We start from the raw sequence: 21,812 nt of genomic DNA, 5'->3' as shown, positions 1-21,812 counted from the left end.
AAACATTGGAGTCGCAGCCCTTCATAAGATTGTGCGCAGCCCGGAGGAAGCAAAGCAGCTGGCAGAAGAGCGTATTGTGTGCGCAACTTCATATAAACAAGTGGAAAACATTCAAAGACATGTCTGCCGGACCAGAACCAACGCAGGAGAAGAAGCCTGCACCTCCCAGCTCCGTAGTGAGTATGACAGCCGGGGCATTTCAGCCTACAGCTTCATTTACTGATAAATAAGCTCTAAAATAATAATAATAAGCCATGTTTACACAGGTTTCTATATGTGGATCAGACGCTATTGAGTTACCGTGCCGATCGCTTCGCATTTACCGATTTGTAAAATAATTGCCCTTTATAGGTATGGCCCAGCATTTTCTGCTTATACAGCCTACAGTCTCTGTTACAGCAAGAAAAACATGATCAAACTCATTTATGGCAGCAAGGATTGTTGGAAAAGTACAAACAAACACAGAATGGAGTCTTAATAAAAGTATAAAACATAACCTTTAATAATACATTCCACTAAGATACGTAATTGAAACAATTCTCACAATAAATGGATAGGCATTGGATGGAAAAAAATAGGCAGGGGTCTCACCGACGAAACCTTATAATTGTGTAGATTGTAAGACAGGAGAAGGGATTAGATCCGCAGTCACACAGGTCTTCCTCCAGCTCCGCACATCAGTCAAGAGGTGTGTAACCTAGAGCAAGGAGTGAAGTGTACATTACCAGATCTATCTTTATATCTATAGATATATCATTCTCTGTGATTTCTTTTCTACTGGTATATTAGGTCTGTGTGCGGAAGTTGAAATAACTGCAATTAAAAAAAGCTGATGAATGTATATAATGTAATAAATGAATAAATATAACTCCATTCTTTCTTTCCAGATGCGCTGCCCAGTATCTCATGCGCATAGAGAAGATTTTGCTAAAATCATGAAAGAATGCAGAGAGGAAAGCTTCTGGCAGAGAGGTAACTCCAGCTCTTTCCGAGTCCGTTCTTGCTTCCTGTTGCCTCTGTTGAACCTGCTCTGTATTTTATTTGTGAAGGTTGTGTCCAATATAAATGCAAATGGATTGGTCGTGACGTGAAACAAATATGTAGTATGTTACTGTATGTTCATTGTGTTGGCCATACAATAGAATGACCTGCTCTCGGGAATTCATTCATCGGGTTATGCACAACTTTGTACTCTATGATAAATGGCCTGACGTATGTCCATTGTTTAGTACATGGCTGGGCTTTTTGATTATTTAAATATACATTTGTAGAAGAACTTCGACCCCAGAGTTCCTTTTCATATTTGAGTGGATCTGGCTGACAAACACATGCAAGTTAAAAGGTTGAGGCTACACCCCATACAGTGAATCATATAGTGTAAATGAGCAAGGATGTCTATGTTTAAGTGTAAATGAGCATGGATGTCTATGCTTAAGTGTGTGCGAGTTTGGATGTGTAAGTATGTATGTGAGCATGTATGTGTAAGGGGTGTGAGACGGAGTGTGTGTTAGCATGAGTGGTGTGAGACGGAGTGTGTGTCATCCATGGTGCAGTGAGGTGACATAGAAGAGAAGATGAGGGGTACAATTACTCATTGCATTAATTATTTTGAGTATCATCATCTAAAGTGAAAGCACTGTAAATATCAAGTTCATAGGGATACAACGTCTGATACTTACGCTGTTGCAGTTTATTTTTAATTTAGTTGGAATGGTGTGGAAAGTAGTGTGGCAAAGGGATTTAGAACATACAGTGTCATGTTAAAAAAGCAGCCTGCACCTTGGAGCTCACTCGGATGTCCCCGTCCACCATGGATGTAGGGTTAGTGCAAGGTTGGAAAAAAAGAAATGTGGGTATTTCAACATTATAGGCCAGTGTTTTTTCACAATATGACGTATCCTATGAGCAGTATATCCGAATCCGTTACCAATGAAACTTCTAAGTATTCCTTGGGGGACAATAACCCGTTCTTTTTTCACTGATTTTCTTTTTTTTTTATTTATGCCTGTTTTACAGCCCTGCCTCTTTCCTTGGGAAGTATGCTCGTCACCCAGGGACTGCTCTACAAAGGTTAGTAAATGGAATATAATGGTATATAATGGGATGGTTGTATGCAGGGTTTTCCCCATTAGATTCATTGTACAGAAATACCCAGAGCTGGGGAAATAGCATGATTTTCAATGTAGCACTATAAACAGTATATAACACTATTCGCAAACCCCCAAGAGAAACATCTTAAGGACATTGTATCTCTTAAATAAACTAAAAGAGGAACCAAAATGAAAATATAGAGAATTTATAACTGGAGTACTTAACTGCTTTAAGTTATACTGTGCAAAAGTTTTAGGCAGGTGCTGTAAAGTCAGAATGCAAAAATAGAGTTATAAAGTTAATAGTTTATTTTTTATCATTTAACAAAATGCTAAGTTGGTGAACAGAAGAAAAAACTAAATTAAATCAATATTTCGTGTGACCATCCCGTGCCTCCAAAACAGCACCAATTCTTCTAGGTAAACCTGCACAGCGTTTTATTAAGGAACTGGGCAGGGAGGTTATCCAGAACTAACACGGTTCTGTGAATTTAGGCAGCTTTGTTTGCGTCTTTCTTCATGTAATCCCAGATAGACTCAATGATGTTGAGGTCAGGGCTCTGTTGGGGCCAAACCATCACTTCCAGGACTCCTTGTTCTTCTTTACTTAAGAATGAATGGTCTCCTCAATGCTGAGAAGTTCAGGCAGATACTTATCCATCATCCAATACCATCAGGGAGACATCTGATTGGCCCCAAATTCTGCAGCATGACAATGACCATACCTGGGAACTCTCTGGGATTGCCGGGTGAGCACTGCTCCTCCGGTTCTCTGGGTCAAGACTCGAATCCTCTGGGTCGCGGGGGCAGGGTCTTGACACACCCCGCTCCCCGCCCATTTTTCCTTTAAATGGGGGTGTTTCCCGCTGCCGTCAGCTGGAACCCCCCACCGGCGTCAGCGTTCAGTCCTGGCCATGTACCCAGAGCCCAGAAGTTCCCAGGTATGACAATGGCCCCAAACATACAGCCAAAGTCATTAAGAACTGAGGAGAACAAGGAGTCCTGAAAGTAATGGTATGGTCCACACAAAGCCCTAACCGCAACATCATTGAGTCTGTTTGGGATTACATGAAGAGAGAGAAGCATCTGAGGCTTCCTAAATCCACAAAAGAACTGTGGTTAGTTCTCCAACATGCTTGGAACAATCTACGTTTTTAAATAGGTTAAAATTATCACTAATTTTATTAAGAAAACTGTCATCTGTAGTAACATTTTTTTATAGCTATAAATATTCCCAATTCTAGGTATATGAACTATGAGATATCGGTCTCTCGCGCCCTGTGGCTTTCCTGTATTTTATGGTTTTAACTAGACTTGGGCACCAGGGGGCTCTTCGTGTTCGTCTTCGTGCTCGTCTTCGGGAAAAAAAATCTTTGTATTCCACGAATATTCGCCTGTTCCGGTTTTCCCTTCGGGCGAATATTCGTGGACATTCTTCGTTTTCGGTTTTTCTTCGTTTTTTTCCGGTTAAGGGGTTAATACAGGGTTAACGTGTACCGCAGCAGCTCTGGCGCCAGGAGTTTAAATGTCCGTATGAGCAACTCTATTGGTCGTCAGCAGGGGGCTCGTCTGCCAATGGTTGATGGCAGACGAGCCCCCTGCTGGCGACCAATAGGGTCGCTCGTACAGACTGTTAAACTCCTGGTGCCGTAACTTGTCCGGCAGATACCATTGGTCTCCCTGTTCTATCATTTATTAACTGATAGAACAGGGAGACCAGTGGGATCTGCCAGGTAAGTTCCTGCATTAGGGTTTTAAAAGTCTGTACGAGCGACTCTGTTGGACGCTCGTACAGACTTTTAGGCTCCTGGTGCCGTAACTTACCCGGCAGATCCCACTGGTCTCCCTGTTCTATCAGTTAAATGTCCGTACGAACGACCAATAAAGTCGCTTGTACGGACATTTAACTGATAGAACAGGGAGACCAGCGGGATCTGCCGGGTAAGTTGCAGCGTTGGGGTTTTAAAAGTCTGTACGAGCGACTCTGTTGGTCGCTCGTACAGACTTTTAGGCTCCTGGTGCACTTGTTGCACCTTAAGGGGTTACAGGGCAGTGCGAGTGAGCCTATTGGTCACCTGCAAGGTCTTCCTCTGGCATCAACCAATTGGTTGATGCCAGAGGAGGTCCCTGTAGGCGACCAATAGGCTCATTCGCACTGCCCTGTAACCCGTGATGGCGAACCTGCGCATTTCCACTTCCGTGAACTGCCGCGAAGACAAGGTAAGTTAGAAGGGGAAGGGACCGGGGAGAGTGGTAGACGAAGACGATCACGAAGATCTTCGTGGTGTGTGTCTTCGTCTTCGCCTATGTTTTACCACCGCTGTCTTCTCTTCGGCGTGTCTTCGGAACGAACACGAAAATGCGTTTTCATGTTCGCCCGAAGACGAATGCACAAGTCTAGTTTTAACCTTTTTTTTTTTTACATTACTTTTTTGCTAGGTTTACATAAAATATTTTCTCTCCTCAGGATATCTGACACCAAACAAGAAATTCGGCGCCTTACCAAAGGTTGCTTGTAAGTTGCACAAAGATGTCAAAGTCCATTATTATCAAAATTCAATGGATTACAGTTTTGAAATGTGCGGAAGGGAAAATATAAAACTTGGCTGGAGTAGTAGTGTATATTTCCTAGAGCTGTGTGCTCAGGGTTGGTATAAGGAGGTGTGCGGTACAAGCATATAATTTTATTCATATATCATTAGTGCATATTACACGCATTTCCTAAATCACATGTGGGGATTCTGATGAAGGGCATCCAGCCAAACACTTAAACCTCTCATGATCATAAGGTGTCACTCTTTCACCTGTTATGTCTGGCTTTGCCACTAGTTGTATGTGTCTGTGTCTGCCTGTGCCCTCTCATCGGGTACGTCCCCTGCCGTGCACCCTTTGATTTGCCAACAGCGTCTTGTGAGTCCACATCATGCTGGTATATAATGACTTTTGTGTTATGTCGTAGAAGATCTTACGGGCTGGTGTCCAATGTGGTGATTTTTGTAATGTAACCTAGAAAGTGACGGGAGATAAGATCCATTCGGCCCATCTAGTCTGCCCAACTTGTGAATAATTTCCTTAGTGCCTGGCCTTATCCTATATCTAGCTTAGCCTTATACCTATCCCATGCTTGCTTAAATGTCTTTACTGTATTAACATCTACCACTTCCACTGGAAGGCTATTCCATGCGTCCACTACCCTTTCCGTAAAGTAATATTTCCTGATGTTACCTTTAAACCATTGCCCCTCTAGCTTAAGACCATGTCCCCTTGTTGTGGTAGTATTTCTTCTTTTAAATAAACTCTCTCCCTTTTGTATGATTGCGATATACCAGATGTAAATTAGTTCTGAGCCCCTCACAGTCAATCCTTGTTCACCCTCATATTTTGAACCTTTATGTTTTTGGTGTTCGGCAGCTATATATTTTTGTTTTGAGAATAGACATTTCCTGAGGCTCGTAATTATGTGCTTGTAACCAGCTGCTTGTAGATTGGTGTAAAGCTGAAGAGTTTGGCTTAGTTTTTGGATACAATCATACACAAGCCAGTGGATTGTCTGCATGTTGATATTAGATGGTCTGAAATGTGTTTAAAGAATCTATTACGGTAATTGAGATGCTGTGGTTTAACTCTTTGTTCCCTCTATACCGTTTAGTGGCCGGGGTCCTAGGCTTTATCATTGGAAAGATCTCCTATGCCAGAGTTTGCCAGAAGAAGTTTGAGAAGTCTGGTATGGGGGGCGTTTATGATGCGGGATTCTTTCCAGCTTTTGGTGCCGGTTTTGGTCCAGGAGTTGGCAAACACCATCACCATCACAAGTATGTATATCTGCATGCCTATATAACTCTTTGTTACAAATATGGTGTCATATGCACTGCAGAGCTATTTAAATGCAAAGATCAGTGTATTTTAATGTCCATTGCCGTTAGAATTATTGAATCAGAACACTCCAAGGTCACTGAAGGACACATACAAAACAGGGCATGTAGAAGCCTTTTGATGCCACAGGAACGTGGAAGAGATCTGGATATCTTTCAGTTCTACAGATAATGGGGTATAATTGTCTCTGGAATGGGAAGTATTTTAGATAAGTCATGCTACCATGACACTCAGCCAGCTGTTACCTTTGATTATTTCGTTTTTGCTGATCCAAATGTTGCAAACATCCTTGCTTTGGTTCTAGTGGTGGAGACTGCATTACTTTGTGTCTGAACCACTGCTGACAATCTCATAACATTTGCATAATTTTGGTGCTTAAAGGCTAGAGTTGACCTTCTGTGCAATATAGACTTTTATAAAGTCACCAGGCATTGGGTTTTTATGTGACTCACTTTACAGACCATTCAATCACACCTGATGTTATGCAGGCCTTTCAGAGATATTTAATTCTCTTCTTGTCTTCATTTCCAGGAAATGCCACCATACTTGCGAAGAGTGCAAAGCAAAATCAGACAAGAGCCCAGACCAAAACCCCCAGCCTGCTACCCCATAAACACCTGTAAGTAGCCATACTTGCTTATAATAATAATATTAATAATAACCATGAACCAGGCATCATATTCAAGTGACAGAATGTTCTGCAACACCGTACAGGTCCGGCTCCCTGAAAAATGATGATGACCTATTTGATTTGAAGGTATTAGAGGCCATGTTAATACAATCACCCCGGCGTGGACTGGCCATGTGGCATTAAAATGTAGCGTGCAGCCTCTCGTATTCGGCCGTCAGCTGTGCTTACGCCATTGGAGGCTGCTGGCCTTAAAGTGCCAGCGCTGCCATGTAGTCCCCAGTCTGGCCCAGCAATCAGTTTGTAATTCTCCTAATATGACCACCGACTTCTATTCACTGCTCAGTTTCTAACAGATTGCTTTCCAATGTATTTTCTCTTTCAGTATACAGTTCTGGAATCAGAAAAAAGAATAATTGTTTGTACCTGTGAATAGTTTGTAATAAAATTCTAATAAAAGTGTGTTTCCAAACACTTTATCTAAATAAAGTATCATTCCGTGTCTAAATATCTTCATTATGGTTATCGTGGTGGTTCAGACAAGTCATGATATAAGGAACATTAACACTTTAAAGCCTCTGTGCTATACTAATATTATGTACTGTGCTAATCTAAATCTATTCTCTTTTTGTTTATATGTGAAGCTTGTACTACATTTTTTAACAGACAGTTACAAACATGCATATGGCTGTATTTGTTTATGAAAAAATGTTTAAAGCAATGAAAACATTAAAATCATTTCAAGTGCTGGAGCTGACTGGTGGTCAGTATATCACATGGCAGGAGACGGGGCAGGTTCGGGGAGAAGGGGCAAATGCTTATGGAAGAATTTGCAGAATCAACTTACAATTGTAAGGCGGTAGTATGATAATTTAAAGAGTTCTCCCAGCCATCATATGCAGTAAAGATCATATGAAGGCTAGTGTGTCCCTTTAAATGTGTTAACTGCAATTGTTTTATGATAAGGACACCCTTTTATTTTCACATAAGATTTTTTCCAAAGACTGTTCGTTGTTACATATAGCATTCTAATGCAATCAGTCTGCCAAGCAGCTCTTGTATGGCTAGTATGGCTAGTATGGCTAAAGAATACATAGGATTCCAATGACGTCCGCACAATGGTAAACAGAGAACGGACACGTAGCGTAAGAGTGTGTGGGTACAGCTGGCGTGACATGTCGATGGATGTCATAGAATTTCTGTTAGAAGGCAAACTGATTTGGAAATCTGCTTATGAATGATAACGAATGTAAAACATAAAAAAATGACCATCAATAATACACAAGATGAGACTTTTTAGTGGCGGGCTTAACTGTTTCATTATTTAGTTAGTTTATTGCTAAAATAGTTAAGTGAATTAGAAGAGCTGGGTTTAGCAACCCCAAATCTTTACTTGCTGCTGCCCATAAAATAGCTGGGGTCATTAGGGATATCACTATTAAAATTATGATTAAGGAATGGCTGCACAATACAACCTGGTCTGTCACTGGAGAGGTGGTATCGGTAAATATTTGGCCCTACTGGCCCCTGGCTCACCAGTGTGGTAGTCGTGGCCTGATTAAAGTGTTGCATGATGTTTTACATTCTGTCTTGATGGTCTGCAATCAGGGTTGTCCCTACCATAAAATTAAAGGGGGCAGTTGTCTCAAACCTCACACTCCTACCCCTGGGAAACAGCACTTTTCCACAGTTTCTCACGGTGACTGCAACTGAGTGACAGCTGACACTCAGTTCCCCATGCACAAAACTTGAGTTTTGTGTGGTTTTCTTGTGGCAGATAAACAAAGTCAAGCCGCAGTGGTCCTTGCACTCACCTAGGGACCACCATGGCTGCGTCGACTGTCCAAACAGGAGACTGCAGATTCCCTAACAGGTGTTCCTGCATGTATGTCCTGCTTTCTGTTCTATCTTTAGGTTTTATGTTTTTTAGGTTGCATGTCAAGCTGGCAGTTGAGTTGAGCTGCTCAGGCCAACTTTCTTCAGAAAAGAAGATTCAATTCAATGCAGTTCAGCTGCCACCTCGTAAGTAGCTAAGTCGATAAGGGGCACAAATACGGCCAAATCTATGCCCAGCTCGACTAAGTCTACCAAAGACTTGCATGACCGACTCACTGATCAGTTGAATGAAAAAGCATGCTACCAAAATCAACAAAGTATCTCAATCGATGTCCTGAATTGTTGCGTGTAGACCTGCCCGTGTTTAGACAAGGACTATTACGTAGTATTAGTATTAAGAGGTATTAAGCATTGTAACGTTAGCATAGGGTTTCTGAACAGTCCCACATACTTACCAGGAATCTCAACTACTACATTTTATGATAAATTTTTTTATTTGAAAAATCTTAACAATTCCAGCTTTGCAGTGAATACTAGAGCTCTAGACTGATGCTGATGAATTTAGAAACCTACCTGGAAGCCGTGTAAAGCCTCATCCCTGATGCATTACAGAAACATTTTACAACGCATGAGGCTGGGGTTAACAATGTTGGGGTTTTATTTTAACAATCATTTTGTAAAGAAAAGCCAGATCTAGTTCTAGGGTTGCCATGGCAACCGTTTCCCTATGACATATGCGTTTCGCGTTTTGCACATACTAGTCTCCTTGCGGACGTGTTCAGCGATGAACGTTCCTAGGCTCACCGTGAGCTCTGCCTCTCCAGCTCGTTGTGGGAACCAGCAGAGGGCAGAACAGGCTTGAAAGGGCAGAAGAGGCAGGACATGAAGCCCAGATACTCCTACACAGTGCACCGCAATCATACCATTCAACGTGTATTCACACAATAAATGCAAAAAAAGATTGCTTCTACAGCTTGTAGACTCTTCCAGGCAGGGTCATCCGCCTGTTCTGTGTGGCTGAACTTATCACCATATTAAATGTCATAATGATACGTGAACTGGCCTGTCCAGGTTGTTGGTTGTTCAGATGGCTGATGGGTGCTGGCTGAGAGTGCTAGGAGGGGAGTTTTCAGAGAGCTTTTGAAACGAGCAGAACAGCGAATGGAAGTCCAGCGAAGGAGTGCAGCATGTGTGTTTAGTGCAATTAACGGACATTTACATCTGGGGATCTTTAATAAAGTAAATATTTAAATGATGTTTTCCCCATCCACATACTGCATGACTGTAGAGTAAGCAAACGTCTGAAATATATATATAAATAAGGAAGAGCTCTCACGTTGCCGGCCGTGTGTTGGATATCTGACATTTTAAGTGATCAAAAAATGGCACTTTAAGGGATATCTTGCCCTCCCACATCAATTCTATCATCTTTTAATTTACCATAATAACATATGCTATATGTCATGCTGTTCTACAATATCTGCTTCTTGTCCATATAACATTTGTCTTATCCATCCCTGCCTTGCTGTCCTATTATAACACGAGCTGGCAGTAAGTTAGATAACTAACGTTCCATCAGTGTCAACAAAACACTTTCCTGGCTCGTGGCTGCAGTCCTCACCGTACGTCCGATTAGCAGCAAAAGAAAACAGCTTTGCCAGTCTCACTACTTGTGATGCGAGTAATATACAGTATAATACCAGAAAATAAAACACGCACGCAAAAGAAGGGAGAGTGTAAATAGAAGTATAAATACCAGGATTGGTGTAAAATACTTTGTTGCCCTTTTACTTATAATGACACCTTTTTCTTTTGTGTGCGCAGACAACGATGTGTTTATTCACATATCATACTGTACACGCCTCACCATATGCTGGCAAAAACCCCTAGACAATGCAGCAAACGCTTGGCTGCCATTCTACATCCGAAAATGAATCTTACATTACATAAACACGCAGCCCAAGCTATATAAAAGGATTTGCTGGCAGGACAGCTACAGTTGTTGACAGAAAGTCTTTGATGTGTCTTAAAACTTCAAAGAAGCTCAAAAAACACTATCGCAGAACACTTGGTTTCTTCAATGTCTTCTACAGACTTTCTTTTGTCAGCGTCCAACTGGGTGATTAAGACAGAGCCATTCTATCGTTTACCACAGGCAGTATGAGAAGGAGTCCCCTTTTATCTGAAGAATATTTTCCCCGATACCTGAAACAATTGCTGGCCGTCCAGTGTCTTTAATGTCCCGTACAGACAGTAATATGTAGTCTCTTAACCCCTTCGTGACAAAGGCTGATTTTACTTTTTGTACTCTTCGTGACAATGGCCGTTTTAACATTTCTGCGCTGCTCGTGTTTAGCTGTAATTTTCTTCTTTCTCGTTTACTGAACCCACACAAGTTATATATTGTTTTTTTCAGGACAAGAAGGGCTTTCTTTAGATGTATCATATTATTTACTAATTTTTAGTTGAAAAATCTTTTACTCATCTGTAAAAGGTAATGAAAAAAGATTCTACTAGTTTGTCCTGAGTTTAGAAATACCCAATGTTTTTATGTTTTTTTTGCTTTTTTCTACACGTTATAGGGCAATAAGTACAGGTAGCGTTTTGCTATTTCAAAGCCATTTTTTCCAAATCTGGTAATTCTTCCCCCCCATGTGCCATTTTGGGTATCTTTGAAGCCGGCCAATGCAAGTTACCCCATCAAATCATATTTTTGAAAACTAGACACCCCAGGGTATTTCAAATGCTAGTATTTTAACTCTTTCCATGCACCATATCTACCACCAGTCTTTGTCAAACTTTGTGGTATTTGTTTTGTCACACACATTTTACTTCAGGTATGAATAAACAGGTTCTGGTATATGTCACTATCATAAAACACCCCAATATGTGTTCGGCAACATCTCCTGAGTACAGCGATACCTCACATGAATGATTTTGCCTGGCTGTTTGGGGGGGGGGAGGGCCACATTTGGGGCATGCGCATTTTCAATGTTGAACTTTGGCATTTGGGGATCCACTGCCCATGGCCTATTTGGTACATCTTTCAGCCGGGCCATTTCAGTGTGCCCAATAAAACAATATATATTTTGAAAACTAGACACCCCAGGGTGTTTTAAAAGCTGTATTTTGCACACATTTTACCACCAGCATTTTTTCAAAGTTTGCAGTAGTATTTTTCCCCACACACACCTACTTTATGTATGAATTTACAGCTCCTGGTATATGCCGCTGTCACACGACACCCCAAAATGTGTTCAGCAACATCTCCTGAGTACAGTGATACCCCACATGCATGGGTTTGTCATTTTTGGGGGGAACTAAAAGGCCACATTTGGGATGTGTGCATTTTTCTAATTGGAAATTAGATGTGTGGCCATCCTTCCCCCCGTGTTAATTGGGACATTGTTGAACCCGGCCAATTCAATTTACCCCATGGGCATTTAATATGCCAGTATTTTAACTCTCTCCATGCGAGAATTGTTTTAAGCTAATGTGCTAATTTTAGGACTTGCTCACAAAAATATATTTTTAATATATATTTTTTATTTATTTTTTTTTGCCTTTTTTACATTTTTTTCAACTTGAAGGTTCCCCTGATAGTGACATCAGTGGGAAATTATTTTTACATTTTACTGTTTTATCTAAAATGAAGATCACTTGCAGGCTCTCCGGAGCGGTCACAGCCCGTCCTGGGGTAAGTATTTGGTGTCGCTGAATGCCTCCTGATCGAGGCATTCCAGCGACACTATTTAAGTTTAGGAGGCGATCAACGATCACCTCCTAAACTTAAATAGTGTCGCTGGAATGCCTTTTAAAACGGGCGTCCGCCACCATACAATGTATGGCAGATGTTGACGCCCCAGACATGGCCCCTAGTGCCGATCGTGGCGTTGCTGAATGCCTCAAGGTCGAGGCATTACAGCAACACAGTTTGGGTGCAGAAAGCGAACGTAGATCGTTTTCTGCACCTGTTTAAAAACGTGACGGTCCTGGCATGTCAATTGTCACTAACCTGATGTTAGTGCATGACGTGCCAGAACCAGCAATTGTCATTAAGGGGTTAAGTAATGCAGACTGAAAATATTCCCTCTTTGTCATCCATACCATTTACTCCTCAAGCACAGATCCGCTTTTTGGGGGAAAACAAAACATTTGCACTGGGGTAGTAGACAAAATGCAAATTTAATATGCAGAAAATAGTTGGTTTTTTTTTTCATTGGGGTTTATTGTGAGAAATCCTCGACCTGTGCAGATTTAACCCAAGCAGTAGAATTACAACCTATTAAAACGAGCTTTTCATTGTCAGAATCATCGGCAGACAATGTATCCACCACAACAGCAGTATTCATTCATCCTGTAAATAGGCGATGTGTCCTTTCTTCACTCTTCCCATACATCACCATATTTGTTAGTCTTAACTGGAATAAAAAAATATATAAACATTTTAATACGAACAAAAACCTCAAACTTTAAACCACAGAATTGCCCTTTCCCAATGTTTTAGATGTTTCCCCGGGCCAAAGGAACCGCAAATAAGTTGTTGATATCTATACACAGATGGAGCTATACGTTTGCTGGTACAACGCATGACTCAAAGCAAATAAAATGTAGTAAATAGAACTGATTCATAAACGGAGGAGTTCATTTAACCCCCTCAGTGCCAGGGTTTTTTGGTACCTCAAGTCCCTGAGCAATTTTGCCATTTTTACGCTATGTCGGTTCAGCGATTATTCTCTTTTCCTGTGAATAGTGTACCCATGTAAAACTATATTTTGTTTTTTCAAGGAGAGATAGAGCTTTCTTTTGATACCATAGTTAGATAATTAGCTGAAAATTTAGGATGAGAAATTTAGTAGAAACAAAAACTAATTTTCTTTTTACATATTTTCCCCTCTGAATCCTCACAAAATTAGGTAAAGTGATGGAAAATCCTCTCCGAGTTTATCAATTCAGGTGTCCTGATTTCAGAAATTTATACAGAGTTTCCATACTTTCCCTGCACTTATCGGCAACATACTATAAAAGGTGCACATTATTCTTTACAAGCCGTAGATATTTTACATTAGGTATGATGGGATTGCAACTCTAATTTTAAACAAATAAACCAAAATACCCACAAAAATATATATTTCTGTAAAGCAGACAACCCAGACTATCGTATCAGAGGTATTTGGATATTTTTCATGCAGCTATTTGGCCACCAATCACTGTCAAAGGTGGCTGCAAAAACTTCCTGCACTTTTTTCCTACCAACACTTCTGTGTTGCTTAGATTTTTTTGCACGGGGTATGTGTTACGGCACAGAAACACGGCCAAAATTGTTTAGCTGCTTCTCACGATTATGGAAATACCCCACATCCTTATTTTTTTTTCTTTCTAGAGGGAAATATCCATCCATTACAAATAGTACCCAATAGAGCAGTATTTTTTTTATACTTATGGCTTAACGGGTTTGGGGGGTTGTGAACGGGGGCAGGAGGGTTATACTTTTTAGATGTTGGGTTAGGGCAATGGGACGTAAGGGTTTTTTCTTTTTTTATTATCATCTTTTTTTATAATTTATTTACTTATTTATTTTAATTGCACTGTTATCAGTGTTGTATGGTTAGAGGTCCTCTTAGTGACCTCTTGAACATGTTATTAGCTCACTTTGTTTATTTTTTATTATTGTAGAAAAAAAAAATCACTAGACGCTTTTTTTTCTTTTTTGATTCATGTTTCTCACTCCCTGCACCGATCACACTGTGATCTCTATGCAAGACTTGCATAGAGATCAGTGCCTCATCGGAGCGATCGGATATCCTAAAAGGGTCTAGACAGACCCTACAGGGGATATCCTGTCCTCCGATGACCTTTCGGGTGACGTAAGCAGTGACGCGACCCGGAAGGGAATACCCGATCGTGCATTTAAAACTAACAGTGTTCCGCCGTTCGTGCCAGAAGCCGTTACAGGAGACCGGGCAGAGGGTGTCCCTGCCGCTACAAGAAGGGCAGGACGTACCGGTACGTCCATAGGGGTTTCTTGAGATGCGTTTTATGGACGTACCGGTACGTAGAGGACTGAAGGGGTTTAAGGACAAAGGATCTTCTAATTCTATGAATGATCTTTCATCATATTGTTGCAACCTGTTATGTCCAACGAAAAATGCTGTGTATATGCAATGAAAGTAAAATCATCATGATCAAGTGCTGTACCTTCTTTCCTGGGGGCTCTATCTGAAGAGAGTTTTGCAGGAGTGTCAGCTCTCTGTGTCACAGCTATCTCGTAGGTTTCCCTGTTTTTGTTTCTCAGTTCATCGTAAGTCATGGGTTTTCGCTTGGGAATTTCCTCCAGGAAAGGTTCTGGCCCTGTATAGCAAATAAGCAATGACAGCAAATAAGACCATTGAGAATATTCAATGAAACATTTGTTTACATTTTTTGATTTACCATTGCGACTCAATAGTCCATTATGTATTTCTTGTTGAGACATCAGCCGCTAGCATAAGCCTGCCCTCATTTTTCCTTTAAGGTGAAAAACGTTAAACTATAACATCCCCCCTGAAAAGGTGTTGCTCTAGAGTTAGCAGTTTTAACTAAGAGTAACTCAGAGCTTGTCTAGAGAAGAGAAACCCCAACAGAGTAAAGTTCAGATACACACAACAGAAGTATATAGCTCATATCTGGCTATAAAGACACAGACGTTTGAATACATAATGGCAGTACATTAAGAGTGTGTGCATGTGAGTGTGTCAAGGGCAGGACTGGGTCTAAATGCAGCCCCAGGCATTTAAACCACCTGTAATTGTAAGAAAACAGGCCAAGGCCTATTTGCCTTCTGGGCATTTACCCTGAATATACCATGTCTAGTCCATCCTGGTGGTATTTGTAACATACCTCGTGCAATGCTATCAGTTATTCCAGTGGTTGAAGATTCGCTGAGAGAAGCACTGAATGGGACAGTGGCAGGACTCGAGTCATACTGACTTGAGTCGTACTCGCTGGGACGCACACGCACGCGAGGCGGTACCTCGCTAGGGTGAGCAGAACCTGTGGGTGCCGGTGCCTTTCCGAAAGCATCATCAGAAAACTCAGAAGCCCTGCCACCAGACCTGGAATTTAAGAGAAAGCAGCAGACATTCATGGAATTTCAATTCGTAACAGAATACATTTCATCGTCTTTTTCCTCCCACTGCAAAGTATGTTGAGTATCTATAAAGCGTATCAGTAATATAGCTTCAGCATACAGTAACGTATGGGGCTGCGATTCACACAGAAGCCTCACAAAGTACAAAGGCAAAGGCTTGTGGACAGTTCACAGTTAGAAAAAACCAGACAGGCTCACGATATGTCTACCTAGAAACCATCTAGGATTTCTTTCTATGAGCTAAACTAACTCCCCAGTAATCTGACAGGCCTTTTAGCATCTGATTGTGATAAATCCTGGGCTTGATATACAGAGAAGTTTGCGGTGTGCCAGTCCTGCGGGTGCCATAAATTTAGAAGGAACAGAGAATGCGGACCATCCTACCTTTCAGAGACCAATATTTACCTGCTCTCTGTTATTCCTTAACATTTTGTCAGGACATATCGACAAAAATATTTTATTCTCCCTCCTATCGTTTTAAAAACATCTTAAGATTTTAAGGCAAAGCTTTTAAAACAAAACACACTCACAAAAAACATCTTTTTCAAATTTATCTTTAAAGTGGATCATAAGTTACTAAAGATGAACTCGTTCCTTAGAGGTCATTATAACACCTGGCCAACCATTCCTCCGGCATCCGATTTCCTCAGCTCCTCTATATTAATTAAGTTATTTTAGATCTTCAACAGACCCAGGCAGTCACCACAATCACTAGGAGTCTTTAAAACAGATACCACATTCATTTCTCACTTTCCCACTGTGGAAGCCTCCATCTGCCCCTTGCTTCTGGGTTCAGTTATATCTAATCACCAGATGCCCAGAACTGTGCATTATATTCATGTTATTAGGTTAAAACTTATGGAGTGGATTAGGTAAATACAATCAAAGTTCTCTTACGGCCCAGTGGAAGGTCTGTATCCTTGGCGGAGGGCTTCTCCTAGTGGGGAATTCTCCAGCCTCTTGAACTTTTCTTGACAGTTTTTCATGTAGGAGACTTTTCCGATCAGATATCCACAAAACCCAGCAACTTCCGGGAACCAAACACAACATTATCACTTGCACAAAAAGAAACACAAACAGATCAAAGCACGTTTGCTTGTTTTAATTTTCCCTAGAAACACAAAACCAAACTAGTTAAGTAGTTCTGTTTTCACAGGCCATAAGCCCAAAGAAAATACTTACATGCCACTTTAGGGGCAGAGCCAAATCTTGAAGATGCTGTAAGAATTCCTAAGAAGAAAAAGAATTACCGTTAAGAATGTATTTAAAGATGCAGTTTAGGTACCGTTATTACACTCGCATGTTGGGCTATTTGTATATTATAGCCAGCCATGATGTTCAGAGGCTTGAATGAATTTTTTTCCACACTACTAAACAAGTGCCTTACCTAATTGTACTGCTTTTATCATTTAACTTGTTCATATTACTAGAACTTTCAGTTCCAGATAACTAAAAATGACCCCCAGCCACCACATGCACCACACAGCTTCTAAGCATTTGCCACGTTTCCAAGGCTTTGTACGATTTGCACAAAAAAATTTGTACGAATCAGAACGTGTACGAATCAGAACGTACAAGTCTAGTACCCGGCCTATCTAGCAGGCCAGGTTTCCACAGCGAGGAGGTGAAGGTGAGAAGTGCAGATACCAAGTAATAAAGAATAGTCTACAGTTCCGGTCATATTTACCAATCAATAGCTGGGTTCACAAGCAATATTGTGAGTTGTCTTTCTTGTCAAAACGAATGTTGACAAGCCCCAAAAAGTACAGGAGGGAAGTTAAATGTTAGAACAAGAGGCCATAGTTATAAAACTAGAGGATCAGAAGTTTAGCTGTATAGTAAGGAAGATTTACTTTACTCAGAGCGAGGGATTTTAAAAATGCTCGGGACTGGCATAAAGCTATCCTGATTCAAAGACAAGATCAAGTACTGGTTAAAATCGGAGTCATACATCAGAAACAAACAGACTAGATTTACTGAATGGTTCTTATCTGACATTCAATGTTTCTAATTCAGTTACCATGTACACACAGGTGAAGTGTCCTAAAACATTTACTTCACACAGAAGATGCTACGGACGTGCAAGGCCCATGTAATTATGTATGAAGATATCAAAAAAAGTTTCGGATGGAAGTAACAATGGCGCTGGTTCATCCGATTTAAATATATCTGAACTGAAAACTAAAGAAGAGTCTCACAAATGCTACATATGATAGTCATGTAGCGTGTGTTCCGATGGCCTTCTTAGTCTCCAAACACTAGCAGAATGTGGCTTCTAATGACGCCTGGAAGGTGCGTGACCAACATGAGACAAGCAGAAAGGACTATAAATCCTGGGATCACATAAACCTTTACACCAAAAAAACGTTAGAATGATATGCGTACCTCTGGAGACGAGGCCCTGTGTAAGAATCATGCTTATCGTAGCAATAGGGACAGCTATAATGAAATGTAAAAAAGAAAGTAATTGTTACAACACCAGACATTACAAACAAACACTGTTTTGCATAAAAGCCATTTATAGTGTAATTTAACATATAAACTCAAAGAAATGTAGAAGCAATAATTGCGATATGTAAAACAATAACATATACAGTACCCTCCACTAATATTGGCACCCTTGGTAAATACAAGCCAATAATGCTGTGAAAAAGTATCTTTATTGCTTATGCTTTTGATCTTTTCTTAAAAAACAAACACAAAAACACACACAAATACTCTGTTCTCATGGATATCAAACAACTGCAAAGACAACAGAGGTTTATCACAAAAAAGTTAAATATATATGTGGCACAATTATTGGCAACCCTATGATTTCATAAGAGAAGTATATTCGCATTGATATTTTACATTTTTAGTACACCGGGGTTACTAGGAACAGGAAATTGTTCAGCCATGACTTCCTGTTTCACAGGGGTATACATATTAGGCAACGTATAGTCCAAATTCCCTTAGCCATTCATCACAATGGGTGCGACCAAGCAATATAGCTGTGATGTGCGGCAAAAGGTTGTTGAGCTTCACAAAACGAGAAGTGGCTATAGGAAAATAGCAAAAGCATTGAAAATGCCTATTTCCACCATCAGGGCAATAATAGGTTCCAGGCAATATTATGAATGAACCTGGAAGCGGACTTGTGTCTATATTGTCTCAAAACTGAAGAGGATGGTTCAAGTGGCCAAAAAAATCTCAAAGGATGACAGCTGGATAATTGCAGGAGTTAGTTGCATCTTGAGGTCTGAAAGTCTCAAACTACAATCCGATGTCGCCAACATCTCCACAAGTTGTTTGGAAGGGTTTCAAGAAAATAAGCCTCTCCTCTCATCCGAAAACAAACTCAACGTCTTCAGTGTGCCAGACACTACTGGAACTTCTAATGGGCAGATGAAACCAAAACAGAGCTTTTTGCCAATAAACACCGGGGGTAGGTGTGGTGCACACAGAGAGGTAGCCAAAAATGGTTTACTGACTACAAAATTCAAGGTCCTACCATGGCCATCCCGGTCCCCCAAACTGAACCCCATAGAAACCCTGTGAGGTGAACTGAAGAGGAGAATCCACCAGCATGGACCTCGAAAGGATCTGGAGAGATTCTGTATTGTAAGAAAATGCTCAAAGCTGTTATCTTGGCAAAGGGAGGGAAGCACAAAATATTAACTAAAAGGATGCCAATAATTGTGCCACACATATTTTACTTTTTGGATAAACATGTGTGTTTAATACCAATGGCAGAGTAGTTTTGTGTATTTTTTTTTTATTTTTTTCAGCATGGACCTCGAAAGGATCTGGAGAGATTCTGTATTGTAAGAAAATGCTCAAAGCTGTTATCTTGGCAAAGGGAGGGAAGCACAAAATATTAACTAAAAGGATGCCAATAATTGTGCCACACATATTTTACTTTTTGGATAAACATGTGTGTTTAATACCAATGGCAGAGTAGTTTTGTGTATTTTTTTTTTATTTTTTTTTAGAAGAAAACGATTAAAGGGTTAAACAATAAAACAAGTTTTATAGTAAAAGAAACAATTGTTACAGCAGTAATGTCTAGCATACCTATTCCCTCCACATAGTAACTACATATTCTGATGCTACCAGTGTACATTTTTGAAAACTAAGGAGACTCTGTGATCCACACACCAGGAACAGAGTTTGAGGTGAGTGCATGTAAACAAAACATGATAAACTGTGCGTTATGAGTGTAGGAGTCTAAGCTTCTATGTTTATAAAACAGACATCTTAGTGAAATTAATAACAGTAAAGAAGCAATTTAATTTCACAAAAGCTGGCATGTCCATCATGAGAAAATGATAGTGAATTAAAATTAGATGGGGGGGGGTTTCACCAGGAGATGCCAAGCCGAGGAGGCACATGGTGAGATCACTACTCTTTGCCGGTGACATCAGAGTTACAGACACAGAGCAGAGACATGGCTTTCATATATAGGTTTCCCCTACAGTGACATTTTAAGCTGTACTTGTCGTAACATGCAATACAGCTCACGCATTCAAACAATTGTTGTGTTAGCCGACTACTTCCCCGTCCTCAATGGCTTATGGGTGCTATGGCAGAATATTGTAGTCCTTACATCTGTACCAAAAGCTCTCCTCGTTACACTCTCTGAACACTCTTCTCTCATCTTCGGTAGGCACGTAACCAACTCCAGGGGCCTTAAAGACAAACAAATGCATCTATGAATCCATTTCTATTAAAAGCGTTGTGAAAAAAACTACCACATTTCAAAGTTAACCACAAAGTCACGTCCGAGGTAAAAACAGACTAGTGCATTTTTAGTATCTGGCTGGTTGAGGGTGAAAGCTATAAAGAATTCATTCACATTCATACACTCTTTAAAGAGTCATAACGAGAGGCATATATTGAGCATGTATGTGAAGAACACCATGCATAGCAAAAAACAACACTGCAATTAAGCACCTTGAAAATAGCACTAAAGGAAGCCATTTAGCCGCGGTGCCTAGATTTTTATATCTGGCTCTTGTTCGTTTCCTTTTTATTTTGATCACTATGGGTCAAAGAAAAGACAGTTGTAGGATTTGTCCGTCTTCTGTTTAACTTCTACACAAATTTGTCAAGCCCTGTGCTAGACACACTAATCAACAATACGATGATTAAGGGAAGTTCTATGGTGTATTCCACCGCTTTGCACTTCAGCATCGGAGAAGGTAAACGGATGAATGCTTGTATTACGTCATAAAGCGATGTCCATCTATCCATCACTACAACAGCCGTTATTCAGATCATGTTACACACGCTTCTCAAAAGATAACAGCTTAAATACAAAATCATCTGCAATGTGAGGGAACCTGTGTTAATTAACAGACTTGGCAACGAGGTCTTCTATAAACCAACCTAAATCACTTAGCCTGTGATAGAGTGGGTGTGTGATTACATATATATATATATATATATATATATATATATATATATATATATATACACACACACCATATACAGTATGTGTATACATATGCATGTATATATAGTGTGTGATATAGGTATATACAGTGTGTGTGTGTGTGTGTATATATATACAGAATGTGTGTATACGTGTATGTATATACACATATTTATATATATAAAGTGCATGTATATATACAGAATAATACGTGTGTACACATATACATCTGGTAAGTAGTTGAGAAGAGACACCATGTGCCCTTGAGATGTATATCCTATTAATATCCCTGTGCATGTAAGCCTCCCCACGCATGAGGCTAATACCAGGTACGTGCAGTTAGTGTACACGGAGCAGCATTGTTATAAGCGTGTCATGGAAGCAGGCTTCATCGTGTGGTACCTGCACAGCACTGTGCTGAGGCGGCGGCTGCTGCCCGCTGAGCTCTGCCGGGGAGGCGGCCATCCCACTGGCTTTAAGCTGTCACCATAAACAAGCAGCAATGTCCCTGGAACTAACGCCGTGACCTCTCTTCTCCTAGTACAGTATGCGGGCCGGAAATTCCCCGCGACCCGGAAGTGGTACACAAATCCCTCCCCGCTGGAATCTGCAGCGCAAGAGCACATATAGCGGTGTTATGGCGGCTGGTTGGCCTGGCGTTGTGCAGCAAAACTCCCATGGCGCAAAGCCAGCGTACAGGGCAAACTCGGCTGTAGTGCCAATCGCTTATTTAATTTACGTAATAATTTAGAATAGTTACGTAAAGCCTCTGCGCAGACGCTGTGTGTAATCTATTTGTGCAGGAGGCTCTAACTCTCTCAGGGGCTCCGGATCTGCATAGCC

At 40.7% G+C, this 21,812-nt stretch overlaps 2 protein-coding genes across 2 annotated transcripts; one reads left to right on the top strand and one right to left on the bottom strand.

The window, feature by feature from the left end:
• On the top strand, positions 1 to 7,099 carry OCIAD2 (OCIA domain containing 2). The gene is made up of 7 exons (XM_053455091.1): positions 1 to 176; positions 888 to 972; positions 2,017 to 2,070; positions 4,558 to 4,605; positions 5,740 to 5,902; positions 6,495 to 6,582; positions 6,977 to 7,099. The coding sequence occupies exons 1-6, from the start codon at positions 120 to 122 to the stop codon at positions 6,574 to 6,576; spliced, it is 489 nt and encodes a 162-aa protein (XP_053311066.1). The 5' UTR covers positions 1 to 119; the 3' UTR covers positions 6,577 to 6,582; positions 6,977 to 7,099.
• A 5,494-nt stretch (positions 7,100 to 12,593) lies between these two features.
• On the bottom strand, positions 12,594 to 21,533 carry OCIAD1 (OCIA domain containing 1). Its single transcript, XM_053458437.1, has 8 exons — positions 21,372 to 21,533; positions 20,142 to 20,223; positions 17,942 to 17,995; positions 16,739 to 16,786; positions 16,454 to 16,583; positions 15,307 to 15,521; positions 14,626 to 14,778; positions 12,594 to 12,848 (listed from the first exon to the last, which is right to left on the bottom strand). The coding sequence occupies exons 1-8, from the start codon at positions 21,432 to 21,434 to the stop codon at positions 12,811 to 12,813; spliced, it is 783 nt and encodes a 260-aa protein (XP_053314412.1). The 5' UTR covers positions 21,435 to 21,533; the 3' UTR covers positions 12,594 to 12,810.
• Positions 21,534 to 21,812: the final 279 nt, after the last annotated feature.

Source organism: Spea bombifrons, chromosome 1, assembly GCF_027358695.1.
Source record: "Spea bombifrons isolate aSpeBom1 chromosome 1, aSpeBom1.2.pri, whole genome shotgun sequence".
NCBI lineage: Eukaryota > Metazoa > Chordata > Amphibia > Anura > Pelobatidae > Spea > Spea bombifrons.
The sequence above is the reverse complement of the archived record's forward strand: the minus strand, read 5'-3'. Positions and strand labels throughout refer to the sequence as shown.

What these genes read in the sequence shown, in the direction of transcription:
- OCIAD2 (XM_053455091.1), top strand. Translation starts at nt 120, where the DNA reads ATGTCTGCCGGACCAGAACCAACGCAGGAGAAGAAGCCTGCACCTCCC. An exon ending in GGAAAGCTTCTGGCAGAGAG is followed by an intron (nt 973 to 2,016) that starts GTAACTCCAGCT and finishes CCTGTTTTACAG; the next exon opens with CCCTGCCTCTTTCCTTGGGA. An exon ending in AAACACCATCACCATCACAA is followed by an intron (nt 5,903 to 6,494) that starts GTATGTATATCT and finishes CTTCATTTCCAG; the next exon opens with GAAATGCCACCATACTTGCG.
- OCIAD1 (XM_053458437.1), bottom strand. Translation starts at nt 21,434, where the DNA reads ATGGCCGCCTCCCCGGCAGAGCTCAGCGGGCAGCAGCCGCCGCCTCAG. An exon ending in CTCAGCACAGTGCTGTGCAG is followed by an intron (nt 20,224 to 21,371) that starts GTACCACACGAT and finishes TTTGTCTTTAAG; the next exon opens with GCCCCTGGAGTTGGTTACGT. An exon ending in CTCTGCCCCTAAAGTGGCAT is followed by an intron (nt 16,584 to 16,738) that starts GTAAGTATTTTC and finishes GGTTCCCGGAAG; the next exon opens with TTGCTGGGTTTTGTGGATAT.